Source organism: Bos mutus, chromosome 14 (assembly GCF_027580195.1).
Source record: "Bos mutus isolate GX-2022 chromosome 14, NWIPB_WYAK_1.1, whole genome shotgun sequence".
NCBI lineage: Eukaryota > Metazoa > Chordata > Mammalia > Artiodactyla > Bovidae > Bos > Bos mutus.
In genome coordinates this window covers 49968626-49995797 of record NC_091630.1, presented here as the reverse complement: position 1 = coordinate 49995797, position 27172 = coordinate 49968626, and the positions used below count along the sequence as shown (strand labels likewise).

Genomic DNA, 27172 nt, shown 5'->3' with positions numbered 1-27172 from the left:
TTTATGATAAACGCACTCTCTGTATCAGGCTCTGTAGCAAGAAAGGATATGGTTTTCCTTAGTTTTTGTTGTTCCACTACCAAGTGGAGGGAAAAAAAATGTTCTGAATAACTCTGACTAAAATATGGGCAGTGTGTTCCCACATCAGAGTGTACCGATTTATTCAGCAGGGCGTCTTTGAAGTCCCCTCACCTCCCTCAGGCAGCCTTTTGTAGCCAGCAGAAGGGAAAACGGGAGATGCCAGACACACAAGTCCATCACTTCGCTGCCAGGGTTTATTGAACACAGAAATCCCAGGCAGCTAAAAGAAGCACTCGGGGAAAAAACACCCTATGTTGTGGAATTGTGAACATTTTATTTGGCTGATTTTGAAGCTTTTATTTTCTTGTTCTGTTTTATGTGTATGTGTGTGTGTCTACAGATTCTTGAAGCCCTGGCTAAAAGCGATGATCATTTCGTACAAAACTGCACCAGCCTTAGCTCTCTGAATGAAGTGATACCTACTGACCTTCAAAGTAAATTCAGTGCCATTTGTAGTGAAAAAATTGAGCGCATATGTCAGAGAATATCCAGTTATAAAAAGGTAAAGTAAAGGCTCTGTGTATTTCACACGTGATTATTATTTAAATTATTATTGTAATGTCAAATTTAATTCAGTGTTTGATGTTTTATTCCTTATTATGTACCAGTTTATTGAAATAATGATAAGATTTATAAAGCATTTTAGAGTTTTTCAAATGCCTTTATATCCTTTACCTCATTTGATCTTTGCAAGCTAAGTCATTATTTCATGTTTTCCAATATAATAACCGAGACCTAGACAATTAAATTGGGATTCCCAGGTGGCACAGTGGTAAAGAATCCACCAGCCAGTGCAAGAGAAGCAGGAGATGTGAGTTCAATCCCTGGGTTGGGAAGATCCCCTGGAGGAGGAAATGGCAACCCACTCCAGGATTCTTGCCTGAAAATTCCACGGACAGAGGAGCTTGGCGGGCTACGGGCTGTGGTTTCACAAAGAGTCAGACACAACTGAGCATGCATGCCTGCATTCATGCAAAGAATTAAATTTCTTACTGGCAAGTATAGAGTTGGGATGTTAATCCAAACCACCTAATCCTGAAGTCACATTTTAAAATGATACAGTAGTTGTTCTTTCCCTGTTCTCTCAATAGAGGGAACAGGGTCCTCAATCAGAAAGTATTTGGAACACAGGCTGTTTCCTTCATTAATTGAGCGTATTAATTGAGCACCTTTTATGTGTGAAGCTGTTCTTGGTTCCAGGAATATGGCAGCAAAGATTCTTCCCTCATGATGTTTCCATTTGAGTGGGGTAGACAGCAACAACATGTCTACAAAGGGGAAAATAAACTATTGAAGAGAATTATGAGGACAACCATGGTGGGAAGTACCAGTGTGGGAACTCTGAACTGGGTACTAGAGAAAGCATCCTTAGGAAAGCTTGTATTTAAACAACAAGTAGAGCTCTTTCTCCAAAAGGGAGGAAGAAGCCTCCAGGTAGACAGAACAGCTGATGGTGGTGTTCAGTTGCCAAGTCGTGTCCAGCTCTTCATGACCCCACGGACTGCAGCATACCAGGCCTCCCTGTCCCTCACCATCTCCCGAGATCCACCTATGTTCATGTCCATTGAATCGGTGATGCCACCCAACCATTTCATCCTCTGTTGCCCTCTTCTCATTCTGCCTTCAGTCTTTCCCAGAATTAAAGGTTTTTCCAATGAGTCAGCCGTTGGCATCAGGTGGCCAAAGTATTGGAGCTTCAGCATCAGTCCGTTAGGCCTCAAAGCAGAAAGAAGGCCAGGGTGTCAGGTGGAAAGAGATTAGTCCTAAGGGTGGAGACTTCAGCAGGGACCAGCATGAGATGCTGTGAAACTCTGTACCTTTCAGGACTTTGAATTTTCTTCTTACATCAACGAGAAGTTGGAAGATTTTAGATATAATGGTGGCTTCATTTAATGTAGGTTTTAAAAGGTCATGCTGGGAACTTCCGTGGCGGTGCAGTAGTCAACACTTTGCCTGCCAGTGCAGGGGTGTGGATCCAATCCCTGGTCAGGGAGCTGAGACCCCACATGCCTCGTCACCCAAAAACCAAAACATAAAGCAGAAACAATATTGTAACAGACTTAATAAAGATGGTCTACATCACATCCAAAAAAAAGAGCTGGCTTCCCTGTAGGAATAGATTGCAAGGTGCAATCTTGCAATCTAGAGAGGTGTGTCCAGGTGAGTGATGGTGGTGGCATAGACTCTGGTGAAGACAGAGGAGACAGAGAACATTTAGCGAATTTGACAATATATTTTAGAGACAGAGTAAATAAAAATGCATCTCCAAAACATATCTTTTATATATTTTAATTTTTTTTCTATTTGTATCAATGGGAAGATAGCTAATTAAATTATTTTCTTCAAAGTGAGGCTGGTTGCATGGATATTTTGTTTGCACATGTGTGTGGGGGAGTTTAATAGCCAATGAATGACCTAAAAGGAAGAGTCTCCTCACCAGAAAGTGAATTAGCCAAATTCCCTGGTGGCTCAGACGGTAAAGCGTCTTTCTACAATGTGGGAGACCTGGGTTCGATCCCTAGGTGGGGAAGATCCCCTGGAGAAGGAAATGGCAATCCACTCCAGTACTATTGCCTGGAAAATCCCGTGGACAGAGGAGCCTGGTAGGCTACAGTCCATGGGGTCACAAAGAGTCCGACATGACTGAGCAACTTCACTTTCACTTTTCCCTTGATCTTGAAGTTCTTGCCTGCGGAAGTGTGACTGAATACATCTCTGTTCTTTAAGCTAAAAAAAAAAAAAAAAAGTGAGAGAGAGACTAGTTGCTTAAAATTTGATGGTCATACTAGGAAATATTATCTATCCCAGTGTATGTGAATATGACTTAACTGACTACGCTTGATATGGTAAATAAAAGATAAGCCCTTTTGTGTCCAGATACATCCATTTAAAAATAGGCAGATGCATGAAAGAATACCCAAGGAATTTCAATCTTGGTTACCTCAGGTAGGAGAAAGAAAAGAGGACTCGTTGTGTTTTTCTTTAAGGCCTTCCTATACTGTTTGGCTGGATGGAGGAGCCTGGAAGGCTGCAGTCCATGGGGTCGCTGAGGGTCAGGCACGACTGAGCGCCTTCAGCTTTCACTTTTCACTTTCATGCATTGGAGAAGGAAATGGCAACCCACTCCAGTGTTCTTGCCTGGAGAATCCCAGGGACAGGGGAGCCTGGTGGGCTGCCGTCTGTGGGGTCGCACAGAGTCGGACACGACTGAAGCGACTTAGCAGCATACTGTTTGGCTTGTTAAGTTGAACATATATAGATGTCATAATTTTATGAAGAAAAAGTGATATTCAAGATCACTGTATAACTGTCATATCTGTTCACCCTCTTTCCATGACTGCTGTTGACCCCTTTGAGTTTGAGAACGATTCCATGAATAAGCCTTGCGGAAGCCGAAGAACAGAAGATTTTCTTTTTACTTCTCCTGTCCCTTTGAGATGTGACAGTTCTTTGAAGTTAAATTTAAAAGCTCTAAACAAATGCAAATTACTAGTTCCCTTTTGAACACATTTTGAAAAGAGAGTCATTCTACTTCAGAGATAGATCTGTATAAAGTATGGTAGGGTTCAGGCAGATTCTGGTTATCAAACTTGTCACGGTTCTGTGTCTCATTTTTCTACCTCGTTTTCAATTTCTTCCTATTTTCTCTCCATTCATTCAAACAACAAAAGCAGTAGAAGTAGCTTAAAGAAATATACATAGGGAAAGTAAACTATCTAAGTAAAAGCAAAACATTAGGATGAGGGCACATTACATAGGGTATTGATTCAGCTGCTTTAAGAAGGGCCAAGACAACACAGACTTAAAGCAGAAAGTTTATTTCTCACTCTTGTGAAAGCCCAACGGATAGGGGTCCAGTGTGCTGGGGCTTGATGATCTTCTGCGGATCCTCCTATATTTTTGTTTTCTCCTCTAGGATATTGCCCTCTTCCACAAAGCCAAAGTTGGCTCACCACCATCATGTATAAATGAATTCCCCTTAAACGGGGAAAGAGAAAGCAGAGAGTGAATTGCTTCCTTTTGAGGGCAGGACCCAGAAGTTGTACACACCATCCCTATTTACATCTTGTTAGAGTCGGACAGGACTGAGTGACTTCACTTTCACTTTTTACTTTCATGCATTGGAGAAGGAAATGGCAACCCACTCCAGTGTTCTTGCCTGGAGAATCCCAGGGACGGTGGAGCCTGATGGGCTGCCATCTATGGGGTCGCACAGAGTCGGACATGACTGAAGCGACTTAGCAGCAGCAGCAGCAGCAGATTTTAGTGCAAAGGAGGCTGGGACATGTAGTCTCAAACTGGGCATCCATGTGCCAAAGTAAGGGCTTCCTCGGTGGCTCAGCGATACAGAAGACTCGGGTTCGATCCCTGGATCAGAAGGATCCCCTGGAGGAGTTCATGGCAACCCACTTCCAGCATTCTTGCCTGCAGAATCCCATGGGACAGAGGAGCCTGACAGGCTACAGTCCATAGGATCGCAAAGAGTCAGACATGACTGAAGTGACTTAGCACGCATGTGCCAAACTAAAGCTTAAGGAACTTTATTTCTCAGAGAAAGAAGGAGAGAATGAATATCGAAGGAAAATGAACAGGTAAATTTAGAGATAAAGCTATGTTAGAGGGACTTCCCTGGTGGTCCGGTGGTTAAGACTTCACCGTCCAATGCAGGGGGTGCGAGTTTGATCCTTGATTGGGGATCTAAGGTCCCACATGTCTCAGGAACAAAAAGACAAATAACAAAAATCTTCCCATAAAACAGATGCAACGCTGTAGCAAATTCAATAAAGACTTTAAAAGTGGTCCACATCAAAAAAGATAATCTTAAAAAAATTATTAGAAGAGATGGTATAAAAATTTTTTATTTCAAAAAAAAATTTTTTTAAAGATGATATTCATTGGAAAAAAAAAAGAGAGACAGAGAGAGATGATCTAGATTATCAGAGAATAAAGGGCTATAGGTAAGTAGGTCCTAAGACTCTACCTATTCAAGTGGCATATTCTGTTTGGCCTTCAGCTTCCTGATGGCTAAAATTAAAAAGGAACACTGTCACATATCTATCAGCATCTCTGTAGTATATACATAATTTCTTAAGAGAGGCAGAACTTTCCTTGGATGGAGTTCTAAATGAAATCTCTCACCCGGAGTTTCAGAGGCAACAACAGGAATGTCAGGGCAGTGCCCTTAAACATAGCCCTGCAAAAGAAGCAGACATCCATTTTATGTGGCAGATATGTTTAATGCATTCCTTAATGAAATATCAGAGGTCAAAAAACTGAAGTCCACAAAAGCAAGTTTGTTGCAATATGGAACAGGAAGACTAGAAAATTACTTACTAAATGTGTACCCTTTGTGTAGGCAATGGGACCTTAAGTCAGTTATTTGAAGACTTCCCTCTCCCGCTTACTGTCCACTTGAGAAGAAAGGTCAAAATACATGAAGCAATAATAATACTCATTAGTTTCCTTGGAGGTGTTGCCATAATGATTGAATATGCTGGCACTCACCACCCTGCTCTTCCTGCAGTTATGGAGAGCACTACAGTTTATAACAGTTGATATCAGGCATTGTGTACCATATTTTGGATTTCCTGGGTGGGTCAGTGGTAAAGAATCTACCTGCCAATGCAGAAGACGCAGGAGACACGGGTTCCATCCCTGGGTTGGGAAGATCCCCTAGAGAAGGAAATGGCAACCCACTCCAGTATTCTTGCCTGGAAAATCCCATGGACAGCGGAGCCTGGCGGACTATAGTCCATGGAGTTCCAAAAGAGTCAGACACGACTTAGCAACTAAACAACAAACCATATTTTACAGTTTGCCTGTGTTGTGTAATCTTACCAACACAGTGTTATGAGACACATTTCTTTGATGAAGTGACTCAAGTTCAGAGTGGTCCGCTAACTTGCCCAAAGGCATGCAGCTGGGAACAGCAGTGGAATTTGAACCTTGTTCCCTTTTATTCTAAAACTTATTGTTTGTTTACCAAGGCAATGGCAACTCACTCCAGTACTCTTGCCTGGAAAATCCCATGGACAGAGGGGCCTGGTAGGCTGCAGTCCATGGAGTCCCTAGGAGTCGGACACGACTGAGCGACTTCACTTTCACTTTTCACTTTCATGCATTGGAGAAGGAAATGGCAACCCACTCCAGTGTTCTTGCCTGGAGAATCCCAGGGACGGAGAGCCTGGTGGGCTGCCATCTATGGGGTCGCACAGAGTCGGATACGACTGAAGCAACTTAGCAGCAGTTGTTACTGTGCTAAACAGCATGGTTCTGACTGCAAATGAGTACATGCTCAATTGCTTAGTTGTGTCCCACTCTTTTCGACCCCATGGACGTAGCCCATGAGGCTCCTCTGTCCATGGAATTTTCCTGGCAAGAATACTGGAGTGGGTTGCCATTTTGTCCTCCAGGGCATCTTCCTGACCCAGGGATAGAACCCCTGTCTCCTGTCTCTCCTGCATTGCAGGCAGATGCTTTATTGTGGAGCCACCAGGGAACTGCAAGGGCAATAGCATTTCAGAGGAGGAGAAATCCTCTTGGATTGAGTAGTCAGCAGATGCTAGCTGCTGTCAGTTGAAAAGATGTGTCAGATTGATTTGATATCTCTCTTTACTTCATTCTCAAGTAAAGAGAGATATCATAAGCAAAGGCAAAGACTTAGAAATGAGACTGATCTTATTCAGGAAGAGTTGACAGACTGCCTGGGCCAGAAAGGAGGATTTGAGTTGGATGCAATTAAAAAGGAAACCTGACAAAATCTGATTTTTCCAGTGATGTTTCAAAGTGACATAATCATCAGATTTGTTTGTAAGATGTCCATATTGATGGTGATTTGGACTCGAAGAAGCCTTGGGGATGGAGAGAAAAGATCAGTTCAAGCTATGTGCTGAATTGTTTATGACATAAACAATTAAAGAAGGTGTTATTTTTGGTTTCTAACAGCCTGGTTTGAGATAAAATGAGAGGTGTATATGGGGCTTTCCTGCTGGCTCAGATGGTAAAGATGGGCTTCCCTGGTGGCTCTGTTAGTAAAGAATCTGCCTGCAGTGCAGGAGGCCTTCCTGATCCAAAGGTCAGGAAGATCCCCTGGAGAAGGAAATGGCAACCCACTCTTCTAGTATTCTTGCCTGGGAAATTCCATGGACAGAGCAGCCTGGTGGGCTACAATCCATGGGTCACAAAGAGTCTGATGCAACTTAGTGAGTTAACTGAATTGATGAGGGGTGTATGTTATAGGGGATCAGAAGCAGAAAGTATAGGGGTTTCCCCCCAAAGTGGGTGATTCTCAAAAACATCCTGGCATATGAGAAGCATCTCCCATTTCCTCAGGAGTAACTGGGTGCTTGGGAACCTTTTAAAGCAGAAGTGAACAGGCTACTGGGCAGTGATTTCAAATGATAAAAAGAATGTTGTTGAAGTTTGAAAGCTCTTGTATGTACATTATTGCTATTTGAGCCTCGAAGTAGCCATGTGTACCGAATACTCTTATCATCCTGCTTTTTTCCTCAGGGAGATTAAGAATTGACTTTGCGTCACATATTTGGCAGGCAGCCAACTAGGTATCAGTCCTATGGAGTACTCTCTCACTTATTTTTATTTTTCATTTAGGAACTAGGACTTCAGTGCTTTAAAAGCAATCCCTTCTTCATCACTTCTTGACCATAAATCTACTTAGAATCATTCAGTTCAGTTCAGTCGCTCAGTCATGTCTGACTCTGTGCGACCCCATGAACTGCAGCACGCCAGGCCTCCCTGTCCATCACCAACTCCCGGAGTCCACCCAAACTCATGTCCATTGAGTCGGTGATACTATCTGACCATCTCATCCTTTCTTGTCCCCTTCTCCTCCTGCACTCAATCTTTCCCAGCATCAGGGTCTTTTCTAATGAGTCAGCTCTTCGCACCAGGTGACCAAAGTATTGGAGTTTCAGCTTCAACATCAGTCCTTCCAATGAACACTCAAGACTGATCTCCTTAAGGATGGACTGGTTGGATCTTCTTGCAGTCCAAGGGACTCTCAAGTGTCTTCTCCAACACCACAGTTCAAAAGCATCAATTCTTCGGTGCTCAGTTTACTTTATAGTCCAACTCTCACATCTATACATGACCACTGGAAAAACCATAGCCTTGACTAGACGGACCTTTGTTGACAAAGTAATGTCTCTGCTTTTTAATATGTTGTCTAGTTTGGTCATAACTTTCCTTCCAAGGAGTAAGCATCTGAATTTCATGGCTGCAATAACCATCTTCAGTGATTTTGGAGCCCCAAAAAATAAAGTCTGACACTGTTTCCACTGTTACCCCATCTATTTCCCATGAAGTGATGGGACCAGATGCCATGATCTTAGTTTTCTGAATGCTGAGCTTTAAGCCAACTTTTTCACTCTCCTCTTTCACCTTCATCAAGAGGCTCTTTAGTTCTTCACTTTCTGCCATAAGGGTGGTGTCATCTGCATATCTGAGGTTATTGATATTTCTCCCAGCAATCTTGATTCCAGCTTGTGTTTCTTCCAGTCCAGTGTTTCTCATGATGTGCTCTGCATACAAGTTAAATAAGCAGGGTGACAATATACAGCCTTGACGTACTCCTTTTCCTAGTTGGAACCAGTCTGTTGTTCCATGTCCAGTTCTAACTGTTGCTTCCTGACCTGCATACAGATTTCTCAAGAGGCAGGTCAGGTGGTCTGGTATTCCCATCTCTTTCAGAATTTTCCACAGTTTATTGTGATCCAGACAGTCACAGGCTTTGGCACAGTCAATAAAGCAGAAATAGATGTTTTTCTGGAACTCTCTTGCTTTTTCGATGATCCAGTGAATGTTGGCAATTTGATCTCTGGTTCCTCTGCCTTTTCTAAAACCAGCTTGAACATCTGGAAGTTCACAGTTCACGTATTGCTGAAGCCTGGCTTGGAGAATTTTGAGCATTACTTTACTAGCGAGTGAGATGAGTGCAATTGTGCGGTAGTTTGATCATTCTTTGGCATTGCCTTTCTTTGGGATTGGAATGTAAACTGACCTTTTCCAGTCCTGTGGCCACTGCTGAGTTTTCCAAATTTGCTGACATATTGAGTGCATCACTTTCACAGCATCATCTTTTGGGATTCGAAATAGCTCAACTGGAATTCCGTCACCTCCACTAGCTTTGTTCGTAGTGATGCTTCCTAAGGCCCACTTGACTTCACATTCCAGGATGTCTGGCTCTAGGTTGGTATCTTTCTAATGAAGTAGAGAAACAAGCTTAACAAGAAAACATTTCAAAAATCTTTTCAGTTTGAATAAAATCTTGATACCTAAGGTAATAGTCTGTCATGGAAAGTAAATTCCATCTGTATATCAAATGTGTGTCAACAGAAACTGTAGCATTTGTGAATATGTATTTGTAATTTCCACATATTTACTTTTAAACTGTTATTATTTGTTGTTTAGTTGCTAATTCATGTCTGACTCTTACTGACCACATGGATTGCAGTCTGCCAGGCTCCTCTGTCCATGGGATTTCCCAGGCAAGAATAATGGAGTGGGTTGCCATTTCCTTCTCCAGGGGATCTTCCCAACACAGGGATTGAACCCACATCTCCTACATTGGCAGGAAAAGTCTTTATCACTGAGCCACCAGGGAAGCCCGAACTATTATAAGCAACCCATTTTTCTCTAAAATAAAAGCTTCAAACAGCCCTCTTTCTATAAAATAAAATGTATCCTTAGAAACTAAAATCTCAAAGAGGCTGGCTTTCTCTTATTGTTTTGACTCAAAATTTTAGGTTTTAAAAATAGAAACAGGTTGATATTTTAGTTTCCATTGCCAGGCTGCTGCCATCAGATTTGAGTTTTTGGCCAGTGGTACAGTCCACAGATGTTCAGACCTTGCTGGGGACCCAAGTGAACCCTAAGCTGGGGTTTAATCCCCATGGGGCAGGAAGTGTGGGCGATGGATCCAGACGCAAAACTATGCGCTGTTTGGAGGAACGCCGCTCAGTCTGTATTGGCCTGAGAATTTTTAAAAATTCTGGATTCCCTTTCCTGTTTCCAAATAATTCCATAATTGGGCTTATTTTTGGCAATGGGAATACTTCTTCCGTATATTTAATGAGCTTTCAAGAGATAGTTCCTGTTTACACAAAAATACTATCTGTAGGGGCAGGAGTTGTATCTCCAGCACAACCCAGGATCATGCATAGATGCTTCTCTTTGTGTTTTTGTATGAATGAATGATTAAAATGAAAGAAGGAGAGAGAAGGCTAACTGCCTATTACAGTGGATGCTGTGACATAATGAAATTGATCTCCATGCTTTTGTGTGTGCCTTGGCAGCCTGATCTAAGGTATTTATCCTGCGACTCCAGTGGGAAAGAACTTTTGAGTGAAAGTTTGCATCTGGCCTTAAATTCTGTGTCTTTCCGAGATAAGTCACAGTTTCTTTAGTAATAAAGAGAGAGTAATAGATCTCTATTGACTAGAGATTTGCATGCATGAAGTCACTTCAGCCATGTCCAACTCTTTGCAACCCTATGAACCATAGCTGGCGAGTCTCCTCTGTCTATAGGATTCTCCAGGCAAGAAGACTGAGATGGGTTGCCATGCTCCCTTCCAGGGGATCTTCCTGACACAGGGATCAAAGCCGTGTGTCTTACATCTGCCTTCACTGGCAGGCAGGTTCTTTATTGCTAGCGCCACCTGAAAAACCCTCAGTCAGTTTAGCTCAGTCGATCAGTCATGTCTGACTCTTTGCGACCCTGTGAATTGCAGCATGCCAGGCTTCCCTGTCCATCACCAACTCCCAGAGTTCACTCAGACTCACGTCCATTGATTCAGTGATGCCATCCAGCCGTCTCATCCTCTGTCATCCCCTTCTCCTCCTGCCCCCAATCCCTCCCAGGATCAGGGTCTTTTCCAATGAGTCAACTCTTCCCATGAGGTGGCCAAAGTATTGGAGTTTCAGCTTTAGCATCAGTCCTTCCAATGAACACCCAGGACTGATCTCCTTTAAATGGACTGGTTGGATCTCCTTGCAGTCCAAGGGACTCTCAAGAGTCTTCTCCAACATCACAGTTCAAAAGCATCAATTCTTTGGTGCTCAGCTTTCTTCACAGTCCAACTCTCACATCCATACATGACCACTGGAAAAACCATAGCCTTGACTAGACAGACCTTTGTTTGCAAGGTAATGTCTCTGCTTTTGAATATGCTATCTAGGTTGGTCATAACTTTCCTTCCAAGGAGTAAATGCCTTTTAATTTCATGGCTGCAGTCACCATCTGCAGTGATTTTGAAGCCCCAAAAATAAAGTCTGACACTGTTTCCACTGTTTCCCCATCTATTTCCCATGAAGTGATGGGACCAGATGCCATGATCTTAGTTTTCTGAATGCTGAGCTTTAAGCCAACTTTTTCACTCTCCTCTTTCACCTTCATCAAGAGGCTTTTTGAGTTCCTCTTCACTTTCTGCCATAAGGGTGGTGTCATCTGCATATCTGAGGTTATTGATATTTCTCCCGGCAATCTTGATTCCAGCTTGTGCTTCTTCCAGCCCAGCGTTTCTCATGATGTACTCTGCATATAAGTTAAATAAGCAGGGTGATAATATACAGCCTTCACGTACTCCTTTTCCTATTTGGAATCAGTCTGTTGTTCCATGTCCAGTTCTAACTGTTGCTTCCTGACCTGCATATAGGTTTCTCAAGAGGCAGGTCAGGTGGTCTGGTATTCCCATCTCTTTCAGAATTTTCCACAGTTTATTGTGATCCAGACAGTCAAAGGTTTTGGCATAGTCAATAAAGCAGAAATAGCTATTTTTCTGGAACTCTCTTGATTTTTCCATGATCCATCAGATGTTGGCAATTTGATCTCTGGTTCCTCTGCCTTTTCTAAAACCAGCTTGAACATCTGGAAGTTCACAGTTCATGTGTTGCTGAAGCCTGGCTTGGAGAATTTTGAGCATTACTTTACTAGCATGTGAGATGAATGTAATTGTGCAGTAGTTTGAGCATTCTTTGGCATTGCCTTTCTTTGGGATTGGAATGCAAACTGACCTTTTCCAGTCCTGTGGCCACTGCTGAGTTTCCCAAATTTGCTGGCATATTGAGTGCAGCACTTTCACAGCATCATTTTTTAGGATTTGAAATAGCTCAACTGGAATTCCATCACCTCCACTAGCTTTGTTCGTATGATGCTTTCTAAGACCCACTTGACTTCACATTCCAGGATGTCTGGCTCTAGGTGAGTGATCATACCATCGTGATGATCTTGGTCGTGAAGATCTTTTTTGTACAGTTCTTCTGTGTATTCCTACCACGTCTTCTTAGTATCTTCTGCTTCTGTTAGGTCCATACCATTTCTGTCCTTTATCAAGCCCATCTTTGCATGAAATGTTCCCTTGGTATCTCTAATTTTCCTGAAGAGATCTCTAGTCTTTCCCATTCTGTTGTTTTCCTCTATTTCTTTGCACTGATTGCTGAGGAAGGCTTTCTTATCTCTCCTTAGAGGAGGCTTCTAGTAGAAGCCCTACTGCTGCTGCTGCTCAGTCGCTTCAGTCGTGTCCGACTCTGTGTGACCCCAGAGACGGCAGCCCACCAGGCCCCGAAGTCCCTGGGATTCTCTAGGCAAGAACACTGGAGTGGGTTGCCATTTCCTCCTCCAATGCATGAAAGTGAAAAGTGAAAGTGAAGTCGCTCAGTCGTGTCCGACTCCTAGCGACCCCATGGACTGCAGCCTACCAGGCTCTGAGGAGCCTCTCAGTCCATGGAATTTTCTAGGCAAGAGTACAGGAGTGGGTTGCCATTTCCTTCTCCAGGGGATCTTCCCAACCCAGGGATTGAACCCAGGTCTCCCACACTGCAGGCAGACACTTTACCGTCTGAGCCACCAGCAAAGCCTTCAGAGATTAATAGATTGATTAATTCTTAGGACTTCCTTGGTAGTCCAGTAGCTGAAACTCCATGCTCCCAATACAGGGGGCCCAGGTTCAATCCCTGGTCAGGGAACTAGAACCCACCTGCCACAACTTAGAGTTCGTGTGCCGCAACTTAAAAAAAAAAAATAATAATAGGTACTGCATGCCTCAACTAAAGATTCCACATGCTGCAGCTAACAGACCCAGCACAGCCAAATAAATAAATAAATAATTTTAAAAACAGATCAAGAATTCTCTAAATGTCTTTCTGTCTTTCAGTGTTTAGACTATTTTCACTATACTGTGCTGTCCTTAGTCGCTCAGTCATGTCCAACTCTTTGTGACCCCATGGACTGTAGCCAGGCTCCTCTGTCCATGGAATTCTCCAGTCAAGAAGACTGGAGTGGGTTGCCTTGCCCTCTTCCAGGGGTTCTTCCCAACCAAGGGATTGAACCCAGGTCTCCTGCATTGCAGACGGATTCTTTACCATCTGAGCCACCAGGGAAGCTCAAGAATACTGGAGTAGGTAGCCTATCCATTCTCCAGGGGACCTTCCCGACCCAGGAATTGAACCAGGGACTCCTGCATTGTGGGGGGATTCTTCACCAGCTGAGTTACCAGGGAAGTCCCATTTCTCACTATATCAGTTCAGTTCAGTTCAGTCGCTCAGTCATGTCTGACTCTTTGTGACCCCATGAATCACAGCATGCCACACCTCCCTGTCCATCACAAACTCCCAGAGTTCACTCAGACTCACGTCCATTGAATCAGTGATGCCATCCAGCCATCTCATCCTCTGTCGTCCCCTTCTCCTCCTGCCCCCAATCCCTCCCAGCATCAGAGTCTTTTCCAATGAGTCAACTCTTTGCATGAGGTGGCCAAAGTACTGGAGTTTCAGCTTTAGCATCATTCCTTCCAAAGAAATGCCAGGGCTGATCTCCTTCAGAATGGACGGGTTGGATCCCCTTGCAGTCCAAGGGCCTCTCAAGAGTCTTCTCCAACACCACAGTTCAAAAGCATCAATTCTTTGGTGCTCAGCCTTCTTCACAGTCCAAATCTCACATCCATACATGACCACAGGAAAAACCATAGCCTTGACTAGACGGACCTTTGTTGGCAAAGTAATGTCTCTGCTTTTCAATATGCTATCTAGGTTGGGCATAACTTTCCTTCCAAGGAGTAAGCGTCTTTTAATTTCATAGCTGCAGTCACCATCTGCAGTGATTTTGGAGCCCAGAAAAATAAAGTCTGACACTGTTTCCACTGTTTCCCCATCTACTTCCCATGAAGTGATGGGACCGGATGCCATGATCTTCGTTTTCTGAATGCTGAGCTTTAAGCCAACTTTTTCACTCTCCACTTTCACTTTCATATCATTATCAAATATGTTAATAATTTGTTAATAGATTCCTGCATTTTAGTCCAGTTCCATTCAGAGTCCTACTATGTGCTAGCACTTTGCTAAGCTTTGTAGCTTCTGACATATGATTTGAAAGCGTAGTTTAATATATACATAAGATAGATCATATTCTAATAGTGAGCTTATAAGATGTAATTTTTGATGTCACATCTTTATTCTTGAATTTAACCTAGAAAAGTCGCTAAGTCCATTTCCTCCTCCAGAAGATCTTCCTGACCCAGGGATTGAACCCTTGTTTCTTATGTCTCCTGCATTGACAGGTGTGTTCTTTACCACTAGCACCACCTCGGAAGCCCTTCAGTTTTGGGGATGACATACCCTGTGGCCTAGGTGGTGAAGAACCTGCCTGCAATGGGTTTTACCTGGATTTGATCCCTGGGTTGGGAAGATCCTTTGGAGGAGGAAATGGCAACCCATTTCAGCATTCTTGCCTGGAGAGTCCCCATGGACAGAGCAGCCTGATGGGCTACTGTCCGTGGGGTCACAAAGAGTCAGAGACGACTGAGTGACTAAGCACACACACGCAACTGAAACATAGGGAGCTGGTGGCTCTCGGTCCTTTGCTTCTGAAACTATAACCTGTCTCTGTGAGATGCTTTGTTTGTGGTACAGAAGACAGATGTCAGCATCAGCCTCGTGCAGTTCACATCTGCTCAGGGAGAGGGAAATAAGAAAGTTATTCATAACTATAAGGGGGAGTGACAGAGTGCTGTAACCTAACACCCAACACCAGAAAAACTGAACTTCGACTGGCACTCAAGGAACGTCTCTTAATTTCACAGAACTCGAAAGTACATAGGAGGAAGTTTGGAAATGAAGGAAGAATATTCTAGTGACATTGAACAGTTTGTACCAGGATCTCCAGAGAGTAGACGGTGTGGGAGAGGAACTGAGTGCAAGCCAGAGGAGCAAAGGGAAGAGAGCTTGAGAGAGAGACAACCTGGGTATGGATCAGACTGTAGGTGGCCGTGTAGACCATGGCGGGCTTCCCCGGTGGTGCTAGTGGTGAAGAACCTGCCTGTCGATGTAGGAGACATAAGCCAATTGAACCTGCCAATGTGGGTTCTATTCCTGGGTTGGGAAGATCCCCTGGAGGAAGGCATGGCAACCCACTCCAGTATTCTTGCCTGGAGAATCCTATAGACAGAAAAGCCTGGTGGACTATAGTTCATATAGTCACAAAGATTCAGAGTGGACTGAATGACAGCACACACATAAACCATGGCACGTCTAGACCATGGATGAATTGCAAAGTTTTAAGTTGTTGAGTGGCTATCTGAGGAAGCTGTGTAAATTCCTTGAGCATCACTTTATTCTCAATGGCATAGAAGCAGAGTCCACACCAGTCTTCAGGCTGATCCTGACCCAAGGCTCTGCAGGGATTAATAGAAACCATGGAGGGTACAGTCTGTTCTGCCTCAGGGGTACCACCACAGAGCTTTGCGGTCTAGCCTGTTCACAGACTCAGGTCTGGGTCAGCTTTCTCACAGTGTTTGGAATAATCTTCTTCTACCCTTGACCTGACAGCTACCCTATTCTTCCAGCTTGCCTCGCTTTAAATATTGTGTTCCTATCTTGGTGTCCTAGGACGCTGATTCGATTTCTCTCTCTGACTCTCAGCTGCTAGGGGCCTGTGGATTTGAGTCCTACTAAGTGGTATTGATCACTTAAATTCATTTCTTTTACCGCTTACCTTGCAGTCAGAGTTTCAAAGGCATTCATTGCATTTGCTGCCTCTGTGGCTTTGCTTTTCTAAGAATGTGTAGGTTTTAAAGTAATGACTTAATTTCTAACAACTTATAATTTATTTCACCCATTCCAGTTGACATGATGTAATTTTCTTTTGACTTTGCTGTGGAAGACAGGAGTGAACTGTTTATCACAGCATGTTTAACTGCTTTCTGTCTTCTTTCATTTACAGTTTTCTCGTGTACTAAAGAATAGAGCCTGGCCCACCTTTAAACAGGCCAAATCTAGAATCTCCCCTCTGCACAGCAGTGACTTCTGCCCTACCAACTGCCATGTCAATGTGATGGAAGTTTCTTATCCCAAAACATCAACATCCCTGGGGAGTGCATTTGGCGTTCAGTTGGATAGTAGGAAGCATAATTCTCATGATAAAGAAAATAAATCTGAACAAGGTAGGTTAGCTTTTTAAACTTTATCAAATTATGACAAGTGACTTAGGCAGTCATAACTATTCCTGCATCCCTGGAATTGAATAGATTCCTGGCATGTCAGAAAGTCTGAACTAAAGGATTCCTCACTCTAGTCATTTGGATAATTATGCATAAATGTCTGTAGGATGAAAGTGGACTTATGCATTTTGTATTACTTTTCCTTCAAAAAGAATGATTGTTTTTGGCTTCCTTATATGTCTGATAAGCACAGCTCATCTTGCTGTGAAATCTTTCATCTGAAATGGCCCTGTGACTGTGAGAAAAAATATAGGAGGAGCAGCTGCAAGAAAAGCAGACTACCATCCCATGCCATCACAGTGGGCCGTGGGATTGAACTGTATCCTAATTTTGAATCTCAACTCCCTGTAAGCTTTAATTCTTGAATTAAATTTAGCATTGGATTGGCATTTTATTTTTTTAAGGTTGGGCATCTAAAATGGATTACACTGGATTGCTACTGTAAGCTAAAGGTAATAGTTGTTACTATAGAATGATTTTAACTCCTCAGGAAAACTAAGCCCTATGGTGTACATTCAACATACGATCACGACCATGGCAGCCCCTTCAGGTCTGTCTCTGGGACAGCAAGATGGACATGGTCTCCGGTATTTGTTGAAAGAAGAAGACTTAGAAACCCAGGATATCTATCAGAAACTTCTGGGCAAACTTCAGACTGCACTGAAGGAGGTGGAGATGTGTGTTTGTCAAATAGATGAGTAAGTATTTTATTTACTGACTTTTTAAATGTTCCTGATAAAATAGCTGTAGGAAATGGGACTCTTGAACATCCATTATTCTTTGTAGTGTTTGAAAATACAGGAATTTTTGCTGACCTTTTAGATCCTCTTCATTCCATCACCTTAAAAACAATGTGGTTGTTGTTCAAACAATGTAAGTCGCTAAGTGGTGTCTGACTCTTTGTGACCCCATCAACTGCAGCATTCCAGGCCCCCTGTCCCTCACTATCTCCCAGAGTTTGCCCAAGTTCATGTCCATTGAATCAAAACATGTCAATTCTGTTGACCTATGTTTTAAGGAAGCATTTAGTACCAGAGAATAACAGACCATCTTACCTGCCTCCTGAGAAATCCACATGCAGGTCAAGAAGCAACAGTTAGAACTGGACATGGAACAACAGACTGGTTCCAAATTGGTAAAGGAGGACATCAAGGCTGCATATTGTCACCATGCTTATTTAACTTATATGCAGAGTACATCATACAAAATGAAGGGCTGGATGAAGCATAAGCTGGAATTAAGATTACTGGGAGAAATATCAATAGCCTCAGACATGCAGATGACACCACCCTTATGGCAGAAAGTGAGGGAGAACTAAAGAGCCTCTTGATGAAAGTGAAAGAGGAGAGTGAAAAAGTTGGCTTAATAGCAAACAAAGCAACTGACAAAGAATTAACCTCAAAAATATACAGGCAGCTCATGCAGCTCAATACCAGAAAAATAAATGACCCAATTAAAAAATGGGCCAAAGAATTAAACAGACATTTCTCCAAAGAAGACATACAGATGGCTAACAAACACATGAAAAGATGTTCAACATCACTCATTATTAGAGAAATGCAAATCAAAACCACAATGAGGTACTATCTTATACCAGTCAGAATGGCTGCTATCAAAAAGTCTACAAACAATAAATGCTGGAGAGGGTGTGGAGAAAAGGGAACCCTCTTACACTGTTGGTGGGAATGTAAACTAGTACAGCCACTATGGAAAACAGTGTGGAGATTCCTTAAAAAACTGGAAATAGAACTGCCATATGACCCAGCAATCCCACTGCTGGGCATACACACTAAGGAAACCAGAATTGAAAGAGATGCGTGTACCCCAATGTTCATTGCAGCACTGTTTATAATAGCCAGGATATGGAAGCAGCCTAGATGTCCATCAGCAGATGAATGGATAAGAAAGCTGTGGTACATGTACACAATGGAATATTACTCAGCCATTAAAAAGAATACATTTGAATCAGTTCTAAAGAGGTGGATGAAACTGGAGCCTATTATAAGAATGAAAGTAAGTCAAAAAGAAAAACACTGATACAGCATATTAATGCATATGTATGGAATTTAGAAAGATGGTAACAATGACCCTATATGTGAGACAGCAAAAGAGACACAGATATAAAGAGTAGACTTTTGGACTCTTTGAGAGAAGGCGAGGGTGGGATGATTTGAGAGAATAGCATTGAAATATGTGTATTACCATATGTGAAATAGATCACCAGTCCAAGTTTGATGCGTGAAACAGGGCACTCAAAGCCGGTGCACTGGGACAACCCTGAGGGATGGGATGGGAAGGGAGTGGGGAGGGGGGCTCAAGATGAGGGAAACACGTACACCCATGACTGACTCATGTCCACGTATGGCAAAAACCACTACAATGTTGTAAAGTAATTAACTTGCAATTAAAATAAATACATTAAAAAAAAAAAACTCAAAATTCAGAAAACTTAAATCACGGCATCTGGTCCAATCACTTCATAGCAAATAGATGGGGAAACAATGGAAACAGTGAGAGACTTTATTTTGGGGGGCTCCAAAATCACTGAAGATGGTGACTGCAGCCACGAAATGAAAAGATGCTTGCTCTTTGGAAGAAAAGCTATGATCAACCTAGACAGCATATTAAAAAGCCAGAGATATTACTTTGCCAACAAAGGTCCATCTTGTCAAAGCTATGGTTTTTCCAGTGGTCATATATGGATGTGAGAGTTGGACTATAAAGAAAGCTGAGGGCCGAAGAATTGATGCTTTTGAACTGTGGTGTTGGAGAAGACTCTTGAGAGTCCCTTGGACTGCAAGGAGATCCAACCAGTCTATCCTAAAGGAATCAGTCCTATATATTCATTGGAAGGACTGATGTTGAAGCTGAAACTCCAATACTTTGGCCACCTGATGCGAAGAACTGACTCACTAGAAAAGACCCTGATGCTGGGAAAGGTTGAAGGCGGGAGGAGAAGGGGACGACCTAGGATGATATGGTTGGATGGCATCACTGACTCGATGGACATGAGTTTGAGTAAGCTCCGGGAGTTGGTGGTGGACAGGGAGGCCTGTGTGCTGCAGTCCATGGGAGCGCAAAGAGTCGGCATGACTGAGTGACTGAACTGAACTTAGTACCAGAGAGGAGAATAAAATTCTTTCATCCAGAAAACACCGAGTTTCAATGTGCAAATGTTCGATTGAACAATATGATTGGAAGACTACAAACTGTGTATAGGGAATTGCTTATATCTGTTACAGACAAGAACACAATATTTGGTGGATAGGCACTCGATAGATGTTATGGAAAAATGTAAAATATACTGAATCTTTAACATGTTAAATGAGTAAAAATAAAAGTCTGTAACCCTAGGAATGACCAACACCTGTTTTTCTATTCTGATTGAATTATTGGTTTACTGAGGAATTAACCAAATCTCTGTGCCAGTAATTTGGAATTTTTAAAAAAATTAAGAACAGAGAAGAAGAAGGAGTTGAATAATATTCTTCCAAAGAGGTCAACTCTGATTCTCATTCCAGAATTTGATGGTTGGAGAACTGCCTGAACTCTATAGGAAATTGGCTATGTCATGGGTGTGATTATGATCACATCTAGTCTAGGAAATACAGGACTTTACGAGTTCACTTCCTCATGTACAGAATGGGGTGAATAATAACAAAGTGTTGATTTATGGTGAAAATTATAAAAATGAATACAAAGAGCAATCAGCCTAGTGCTTGACATGCTTGCTTATCATTTAGGAGCCTGAAGTTGTTGAATATATCCTAATGGGTAGAATCTGAAGACTATCAGGACCATTTTCCTCTTTTTATTGTACTCTCTATGGAGTTGCAGATTTAGATTAGTATCAAATGTGTATTATTTAGTTCACACACATCTTCCCTACTTCCATGGATAATTCACATTTGACTTAAAATATTTAAAACTTACTCTAAGGCTCTGTTGTAATTAGACTAATGAAATTTTAACTGACACTTTCTCTTGCTTTACACATCTTTGAAATTTAGAGATGAAAACCACTATATTAGATGCATCATATTTCTAAGATTATCTCTTAATTTATTAAAAATTTTTAATTATTTATTTTTGGCTGTGCTCTGTCTTCATTGCTGTGTGTGCAGGCTTTCTCTAGTTGTGGCAAGTGAGCAGGGGTTACTCTCTTATCGTGGAGCACAGACTCTAGGGCACAGGCTCAGCTGTTCTGCCACAAGTGGAATCTTCCCAGACCAGGGATCAAACCTGTGTCCTCTGCATTGGCAGGTGGATTCTTAACCACTGGACCACCAGGGAGATCCTAAAATTACATTTTGATAGTTACTATTTACTGTGCTATTGCTTTCTGACATTTTTATGAATTAATTTAGAAATGAAATTCTGTTTTCCTTTGTCTAAAATACACTCATTTTTACAATTACTTTTATCACTTGGTATATTGTGACCATGGCAGTTATAGACAAGTTAAACAGCTTGAGATTACTGAGAGAACAGGTGGTTATTTTAAAGCAATTATATGATATTTGGAATTGTTTTAGAATGACAGTGTGACAGAGAAGTTAATATTTTAGGACGTTATATTTTTCCTTAATAAATTGATTTTATTATTAATATATATGTTATACTCTATTTTAGAAGCCAGTCTCTTTTTTTGCCCTGAAGTATTTAGAAAGTTCAGGAGGAAGACTTTTTATTAATAAGGCAATAGATAGTAGCATTCATGTATCTGAGATCTCAAAGGGATTTTAGGAGAGCATCTGGACCAATCCCACACTTCCAGTTAAACCAAGAGTTATTACTCCTCCTTTTCAGAGGAGTCCTTTGTCAATGGTAGGATTCTTGATGTACCTGAGTGAACGCTGCCTTGTAGACTGGATTTCTAATGCACTGACTACCCAGCACTTCTGGCAGTTGTCCAGACTTTGTCTGTCTTTGTTAGTTTATTGAATTTTTTTTACAAGTTCAGCTAAAGTAGATATACTTTCAAGAAAATGGTTAGAGCCAAGGGGCTTCCTGTACTTGGTTTAAAATGTTTATATACTTAAAGCACTAATTTCTGAAAGAGGTTAAGCTATTTTTATTAACCAAACTACCTACCTAAAATGTTTACCTATTTTTACTTGTTATTCTGAAAGCCTTCACCAACTGTGCATGTTTACTAGGAAAGTGAAGTGAAATGAGCCAGTGATATGAGCAACTTCCTTGGTCTTGTCTGTGTGCACCATATAATTTAATTCCGCTCAGTCATGTCCAACTCTTCACGACCCCATGGACAGTAGCCTATCAGGCTCCTCCATCCTTGGGATTTTCCAGGCAAGAGTGCTGGAGTGGATTGCCGTTTCCTTCTCCAGGGGATCTTCCCAACCCAGGAATCGAACCCGGGTCCCCTGCATTGCAGGCAGACGCTTTACCATCTGAGCCACCAGGGATGCCCAAATATAAATATGTTTCACCATAATTCAGTGTGTAACCTCATCACTTTAAAATAGTTCAGTCATCCAAGTGCCTGGAGTCCCCATTGCATCATTCAGAGATGCTGCAGTGGAGCTTGACAAATCATTTAAAAAGATAGTTACCATACAGTTTTCTCACCATGTAGAAATTATTCTCTGCAGAGTGAAGAAGCAGATCTCAGATGCTCTGCCAAGTTTTTAAGAGAATTAAAACCTCGAAGCACCTCACTGCTCGCCTTTCTAGAAGTCATTCATTCCTGTGAAAGGACCTGGTGCTGAGCCTGTCTAATCATGAAGTCTGGTTTTCCTGTCTCTTGGGAAAATATCTTTTGACATGACGTGTAGGCATTCCTCTAAATCCTCCTACCTTGTTCAAATCCAAAGATAGAACTAGAGACAGATTTGCTGTCTAGTAACAGGAAGTAAGGTGATGTTATGAATTTCATCAAGACTTGGTGATTCCTGTTCCATTTTGGGAAGCTAATGAAAGATTGTTGCTGAACCATGAAAGACGCTGGGACTCTTGGCCTCTGGAAGAGAAGAATTCAATCTGGGGCCAGAGACAAGGCTTGATTGCTCAGAGCTTTTGTGTAATAAAGTTTTATTAAAGTATAAAAGAGACAGAGAAAGCTTCTGACACAGACATCAGAAGGGGGCAGAAAGAGTGCCCCCCTTGCTGGTGTTAGCAATGGAGTTGTATACTTTTAATTAGTTATTACAATGAATCAAAAGAATGTCTCAAGTTTGTGAAAATTTTACCAGACCCACTCCCACAATTTACATTTTAGGATAACAAGATTAGAATTTAACAATAGAAAGATCCTCCAGACCCACTCCCATAATACATTCTAAGATATCAGGATTAGTCAGAAGGATTTCAGGAAGGAGAAACTGTCCTACAGCCAGATACATTGTTGTTGTATAATCCCTAGTACAGGGTTTAAACTGAGTTGTGTAATTGACTAAGGACGCTGTGAAAGTGCTGCACTCAATATGCCAGCAAATTTGGAAAACTCAGCAGTGGCCACAGGACTGGAAAAGGTCAGTTTACATTCCAATCCCAAAGAAAGGCAATGCCAAAGAATGCTCAAACTACCGCACAATTGCACTCATCTCACACGCTAGTAAAGTAATGCTCAAAACTCTCCAAGCCAGGCTTCAGCAATACGTGAACGGTGAACTTTCAGATGTTCAAGCTGGTTTTAGAAAAAGCAGAGGAACCAGAGACCAAATTGCCAACATCCGCTGGATCATCGAAAAAGCAAGAGAGTTCCAGAAAAACATCTATTTCTGCTTTATTGACTATGCCAAAGCCTTTGACTGTGTAGATCACAATAAACTGTGGTAAACTGTGAAAGAGATGGGAATACCAGACCACCTGACCTGCCTCTTGAGAAACCTGTATGCAGGTCAGGAGGCAACAGTTAGAACTGGACATGGAACAACAGACTGGTTCCAAATAGGAAAAGGAGTACGTCAAGGCTGTATATTGTCACCCTGCTTATTTAACTTGTATGCAGAGTACATCATGAGAAATGCTGGGCTGAAAGAAGCACAAGCTGGAATCAAGATTGCCGGGAGAAATATCAATAACCTCAGATATGCAGATGACACCACCCTTATGGCAGAAAGTGAAGAGGAACTAAAAAGCCTCTTGATGAAAGTGAAACAGGAGAGTGAAAAAGTTGGCTTAAAGCTCAACATTCAGAAAACTAAGATCATGGTATCTGGTCCCATCACTTCATGGGAAGTAGATGGGGAAACAGTGGAAACAGTGTGAAACTTTATTTTTCTGGGCTCCAAAATCACTGCAGATGGTGACTGCAGCTATGAAATTAAAAGACGCTTACTCCTTGGAAGAAAAGTTATGACCAACCTAGATAGCATATTGAAAAGCAGAGACATTACTTTGCCAACAAAGGTCCGTCTAGTCAAGGCTATGGTTTTTCCTGTGGTCATGTATGGATGTGAGTGTTGGACTGTGAAGAAAGCTGAGCGCCAAAGAATTGATGCTTTTGAACTGTGGTGTTGGAGAAGACTCTTGAGAGTCCCTTGGACTGCAAGGAGATCCAACCAGTCCATTCTGAAGGAGATCAGCCCTGGCATTTCTTTGGAAGGAATGATGCTAAAGCTGAAACTCCAGTACTTTGGCCACCTCATGCGAAGAGTTGACTCACTGGAAAAGACTCTGATGCTGGGAGGGATTGGGAGCAGGAAGAGAAGGGGACGCCAGAGTATGAGATGGCTGGATGGCATCACTGACTCGATGGACGTGAGTCTGAGTGAACTCTGGGAGTTGGTGATGGACAGGGAGTCCTGGCATGCTGTGATTCATGGGGTCGCAAAGAGTCGGACACGACTGAGCAACTGAACTGAAAGGAATATAGAGGAAAAAAAAAAATTTTGTCCTTTTCTCCTCCTTGAGAATTCCAGGCCCCTATCTCTGCTTTGAGAGCCTCAGACCCCTTTCTCCTCCTTGGGGATCCTGGACTTCTTATCATTCTGCCTAGGAATTAACTCTCTCACTAAGTACTTTTGCCCTTTAATGGGCTATTTTCCAGTTAATGACACTTAGGTACTAGACATAAGTAAAGGGAAAAATATTTCGTGGAGAGTACAAAAATTTGACGGGATTTTAAAATTCAGACTTTGTGTATTCTTACAGGAAGAAAATGCATAAAGAGTATTGAGGGCTGGTGAAGATACAAAATTTGAGAACAGACTTCATTTTCCAAGTGTCTGGGGCCCCATAGTTGAGTGATGAACAAAACACATTATTGAGGACAGTTATCGACCTGGAGATTACAGATAAGAACGTCAAGCCTAGTGATTGAATTATCTTTTAGGTTTTCGCAAGCATTTTGCTAGTTAATGTAAAAAAGTAGGCACAGTTTCATAAAAGCTAATGTGTGTTAGCTCACTGGTCACAGGTATATGATTAAATGAAATGAAAGTCACTCTCAGTCGTGTCCGACTCTTTGCGATCCCATGTACAGTATAGTCCATGGAATTCTCCAGGCCAGAATACTGTTGTGGGTAACGTTTCCCTTCTTTAGGACATCTTCCCAACCCAGGGATCGAACCTAGATCTCCTGCATTGCAGGCGGATTCTTTACCAACTGAACTATTAGGGAAGCCTGATATAGGGAAGTTATATGATTACATGTAATGATTTCTTCTCACAGTCTGTCTGTGAGTTGGGTTATGAAACACTGGGCTCTATCACAGACTCCTCAAACTTCAATTTGTTTCTGAACCTCATATCTACTTTGACCTATTTAAATCTACTTTGACCCCTCCCTCATCAAGGTTGTCCCCCTTCTCGGGAAAGTATTCTCCATCCCTTCCATTTGTGAAGCCAGAGTCTAGGTATCCTCTGTGATTCATTTCTTTCCTTTTGCTTCACCTCCAGCACCTTATCAGGTTCTGTCAGTTGTACCTGAGAACCTATCCACCCCATCACCTTACACTGGGTAACCATCATCCCCTCCCTAGTACTCGGTATAGAACTTTCCAGCTGCGTCTCTCCATCTGGTACATTCTACATTAGGCAGATGCCAGAGGAATCTGTACAGGTAGATTTTGCTGTTTGCTTAAAACCACTTAATGACAATGAACTGCAAGTAGAAGAATAGGAGATGTGTTACTGTGGCCTGTACATCCCAACATGATTTGTCCCCGCCCTCCCCCAACCAAAAAAAAAAAAAAAAAAGACTTATTTCCCTGAGCTCCTGTTGCATTAGCCTCTTTCTGATCCCAGAACATGATGCACCTCTGCCTGGGCAGCCCTGCTTCTAAAGCCAGTGTGCCTGACCTTCTAGGCACTCAAGTGTTAGGCTGGTGGCTAATCTGTGGAGAGATGGTGCCTTCTTGCCTGTGTGTGTGTGTGTGTGTGTGTGCGCACGCACACGTGCGCTAAGTCTCTTCAGTCATGTCTGTCTTTTTACAACCCCATGGACTATAGCCTGCCAGGTTCCTCTGTCCATGGAATTTTCCAGGCCAGAATAATGGAATGGGTTGCCATGCCCTCCTCCAGGGGAATCTTCCCAGCCCAGAGATCAAACCTGTGTCTCTTAGGTCTGCTGCCTTGGTGGGGTTTTTACCACTCACACTGCCTGGGAAGCCCTAGGTGCAGTCTACCACATACGAAATCTTTATGCATCAGGGGCATTAGGTGCAGACTGACCAGAAGTGATGTTCAGCTCAGGATGTTCATTCAGAATCAATGGACCTATAAGCTGTCAGAGAGAGCTTAACACTGTATAGGAACACAGGTAAAGGAAAATATATCTGTGAGCATAAATATTGAGCTTTAGCCTCTATTTTTGCTTCTAAGAATCTAGGAATTTTGTAAAAAAAAAATACAAAACAAAACTCAGTGTCAAAAACACTGTTTTTCTATGCTGTGTTTGTTAGCCTAACACGTGTTCCCACAGGATCAGTACAATCAAGACCTGTTTAAAATGGAAAGCAAATATGTGAACATAATTTGCAGAGCTTTGAAAAAAGTGTTTATACTGAGACCCATGACTTCTCATTTAAAAGATGTTTAAAGCACAGAGGACTCCTCGCAGAATGAGAACTCTGTCATCTCTTCCCTCTTTGGTATTCAGGGTTCATCTGTCTGCCAATGTGCCGTTTGGGTAATTGGAGTTAATCTAATGCTTTAACCTTTGAGGTGGAGGGAGTGAAGAAGTGTACAATCCATCTTAGGAGACATGAAAGTGTCTTTCCAAATAGAAAAAGTGTCTTTAAAATAATTCATAGCTTCACAGAGCCCTGAGCAATCTCATACAACTTCCTCATTCTCCCAAGCTTCTAAAAACTATAAAATGCCAAAATATTATTTAGATACCACCTCGCGGTGAGACTATTTGAAGTTGCAGCCCCAGCTTCCTTCTTTTTTTTTTATTTTTAATTTTCCCCTTCCTCTTTGTAGCCGTGTGATATTCTGTATGGGCTTTCCAGGTGGTACAGCGGTCAAGAACCTGCTTACCAGTGCAGGAGACACGGCTTCAATCCCTGTGTCAGGAAGATCCCCTGGTGGAGGAAATGGCAACCCACTCCAGTATTCTTGCCTGGAAAATTCCATGGACGGAGGTGCCTGGTGGGCTATAGTCCATGGTGTCCCAA

The 27172-nt window shown here is 42.2% G+C and overlaps 1 protein-coding gene across 2 annotated transcripts in view; it reads left to right on the top strand.

Annotated features, from left to right (window-relative positions):
- PREX2 (phosphatidylinositol-3,4,5-trisphosphate dependent Rac exchange factor 2) overlaps positions 1 to 27172 on the top strand; it is a 304496-nt gene that overhangs the window by 157029 nt on the left and 120295 nt on the right. For both annotated transcript variants that reach the window (XM_070382299.1, XM_070382298.1), the window contains exons 23-25: positions 422 to 583; positions 16313 to 16532; positions 17080 to 17287. In XM_070382299.1, coding sequence (XP_070238400.1) covers positions 422 to 583; positions 16313 to 16532; positions 17080 to 17287 — 590 coding nt within the window. The remainder of the gene's footprint in view (positions 1 to 421; positions 584 to 16312; positions 16533 to 17079; positions 17288 to 27172) is intronic.